The 2,830-nt window shown below is 39.5% G+C and overlaps 1 protein-coding gene across 1 annotated transcript; it reads left to right on the plus strand.

Moving 5' to 3' along the window:
• The first annotated feature begins 853 nt into the window (after positions 1-853).
• Positions 854-2,537, plus strand: LOC109862478. The gene is made up of 2 exons (XM_020442546.1): positions 854-932; positions 1,019-2,537. The coding sequence occupies exon 2, from the start codon at positions 1,243-1,245 to the stop codon at positions 2,233-2,235; it is 993 nt and encodes a 330-aa protein (XP_020298135.1). The 5' UTR covers positions 854-932; positions 1,019-1,242; the 3' UTR covers positions 2,236-2,537.
• Positions 2,538-2,830: the final 293 nt, after the last annotated feature.

Here is a 2,830-nt window from a genome sequence, read left to right on the forward strand (position 1 = left end):
GGTAACCGCGTCGGTATGTGTCATCGGTAACCGTGCCGGTACATATGGATTAAATCTCGGGTCGCTGGCGCGTGCTAGTAGGAGGCAGCCGGAGGAGAACTACTTCTCCTCACGGCGCACGATATGGTGCTCCGCACTGTACATACTATCGACATGAAGCTGTAATCAGAAGTCGTTTTCTATTTTTTTCGAGAGGGGAGCAGGGGGGAGGGGCGAAGCCCTCATTGCACTCATTATGTCGAAAAAGACATCAATTCTAGTATCAAAATTACATATTGAGCGAAAAGCCAATTACGAACGAAGAAATCAAAACGAAACAGAAACTTTCGGGGTATGCTACATATACACACATTGTGTGCACATTGTTGGCAACATAAACATTACTCATTTCCTTCTGAAATGTACACGGTGTCGGAGAAAATTGGTTTATTCATGAAACTTTTTTTGTTCATAACTTTTTTTTAAACAATGAGCGTCGGCTAAAACCTTCATATTGTTATTCAGGAAGGTAATCTTAATAATATATGTGAACGAGAAGCCGATTGGAGGAGGTTTCCCTTTTCTGTATATTTACCATAAAATTTTGTAAAGTAATTTTTTTTGACAAAAAACAGCATAAAACTATGTTGTAATTTACCCTTAAATTTTAACATGTACGAAGTCAAAGATTTAGCCGCTCGTAAAAGAAGCAAGTAGCTTTCATAAGTCATTTGGTATCTATCAGACTGTTGTCAGAACCTGGTGTAAGCTCGGAGTCATATAGCAATTCTCCGACGCTTGCGCGCGCGTACAAACATGTGAATGAACGCCTCAAGCTAAGCTTTTCTGCTGTTCGCTGAGAGCTTCGCAGTCGGATGTATTATCGCTATTGGAACGCTTCCATTCTCGAGTAATAGTTCGACCGTTTTTTCCTTCCGCATTTGCTTTTACCCGTACGTAGATACTTTAAATAACAAACTGTTAATGACAAAAAGAACAATAGAAAAAAGCAATAGAAGACAAATTTGTTTTTCTGTAGAGCCGTGAGTGACAATTGTTGAAAGTTGCCGCAAACTATTAAAAGAAAATACTAATCTTTAGTGTAGACAAATCTCTCTGAAGAGATTTGTTAGAAAATTGGAAAAAGATAAATCTTGTTTTGATGACAAGACGACAGCGTCTTTTCTGGTGGCGAGGAAACACCGAAGAGATCTGAAGATTTTCGCATCGATTATATCTTTACGAAAAATCACGCGATTTAAAATGAGCAAAGAGAACAGCAGCAGCGAGGACGCAGCAGCTGTTGCCGCGTCAGACGCTCCAGCAAACACGCGGCCGAAAGATCCAAACGCGGATATGTACGAAAATCGGCCAAAGAAAATCATCCGCGTAGTCACCGTAATAGCGTATCTATTCTCGGTGAGTTTCGCGGCGATTCTCCTGAGCACGTATTATATCTTCCTGTGGGAGCCGCCAAATCCGAGGCTGATCGAACGGGAACGTCTGCGAGCTGATCCGGAGATGCAGTTTTTATTCGCCGACGCACCGTCTTCTTTAGAGAAGAAAGGCAATCTCGAGCTCGATCGTGATTACATGCCTTTTCAGAGTCGCGTAACCGATTACGTTGACGATCCTGATGAGAAGCAGATAAAGTTAAACACGATGCTGATAAAACTCAGATATTCGCTCGTGGAGATTATGCGCGCTCATAACGGCAGCCGGTCGCTCGAACCTACAATTTCCGACGATCTGTTTGTCATGGTAAAAGAAATGCTTAACTCAACAAAGAAGAGTCACGAAAACAACTCGATGCCAAAATACGATAAAAACATTGCCAAAGAAAAGACTCAAAGTGTCAGTAACGTTGATTTGCCTCTGAAATCCGAGAAGTCTATGAATATAAATGTAGAGAAATATTTGCGAAATCGCACGAGTCGTTTCTTGTCTACAAACGTCGATAATTTCCGACAGAATCACTCGTTCGGTATGAACTATTTCAACAACAATAATAACAGGAATAATACTTTGAACAACCAGATGGAGAGGATCATTGCACGCAGTGGAGTATCGATAGAGTCATCATTGCCTCGCAGTTCAAAATTTGCCGACAATCCAGAACTCCATCATTATTCGTTGAATAATTCTCCCGCCGTAAAGCCGTGGCTATACACGATGAATTCGGAAGGTGAGGGGAAAATCTGTGAGCGGATTTGCCAGCTTTTATTACGACACGAGGATAAACACGGTCGTGCATGAGACGTGCTTCTGTAATTATACAATGGCGGTTTGCGTCATGTCTTTTTGTCGCAATCGTGATACTTTCTATGCGTCGATGCCCTAGCTTTTCTTAACAATCATAATCGCACATGTCAAGATTAAACTGAAAAAATGGTAAAAATTCAAATTATACTGATCGACAAAATATGACCTTTCTTCAGGTTACGAAATACTATCATGATTTCTAGTAAATTTTTTAGCGCTGATTACGAATCTGGCCGTAAAAGTTGCTTGGTAGGTCAGGATTTTGAAAAAATCGCAAATATATATGCAAAAAATGCCTTTTTTAACATTTTTGCATCTATTATATTTTTTAACTGGGACGTGATATTGAGTGCTACAAGCGTGCAAAAGAAAGCTTGTGACTTACACTTGATGTAGCAAGTACGAAAAAGTTCAAACCAACAAAAAAACTTGCGTACAAAGGTGGAAAGTTTCAGGTTTCATGATTTTCTTAATACCTTAATCTTCATAATTTTTTTCCTAGAATCGATTGGCGCAGATTTGTTTTTCAACAAATATTTGTAACAATTTATTTAAACCGGTTTTATATATATATATATATATATATATA

Source organism: Pseudomyrmex gracilis, unplaced genomic scaffold, assembly GCF_002006095.1.
Source record: "Pseudomyrmex gracilis isolate BER0280 unplaced genomic scaffold, ASM200609v1 scaffold_1828, whole genome shotgun sequence".
NCBI lineage: Eukaryota > Metazoa > Arthropoda > Insecta > Hymenoptera > Formicidae > Pseudomyrmex > Pseudomyrmex gracilis.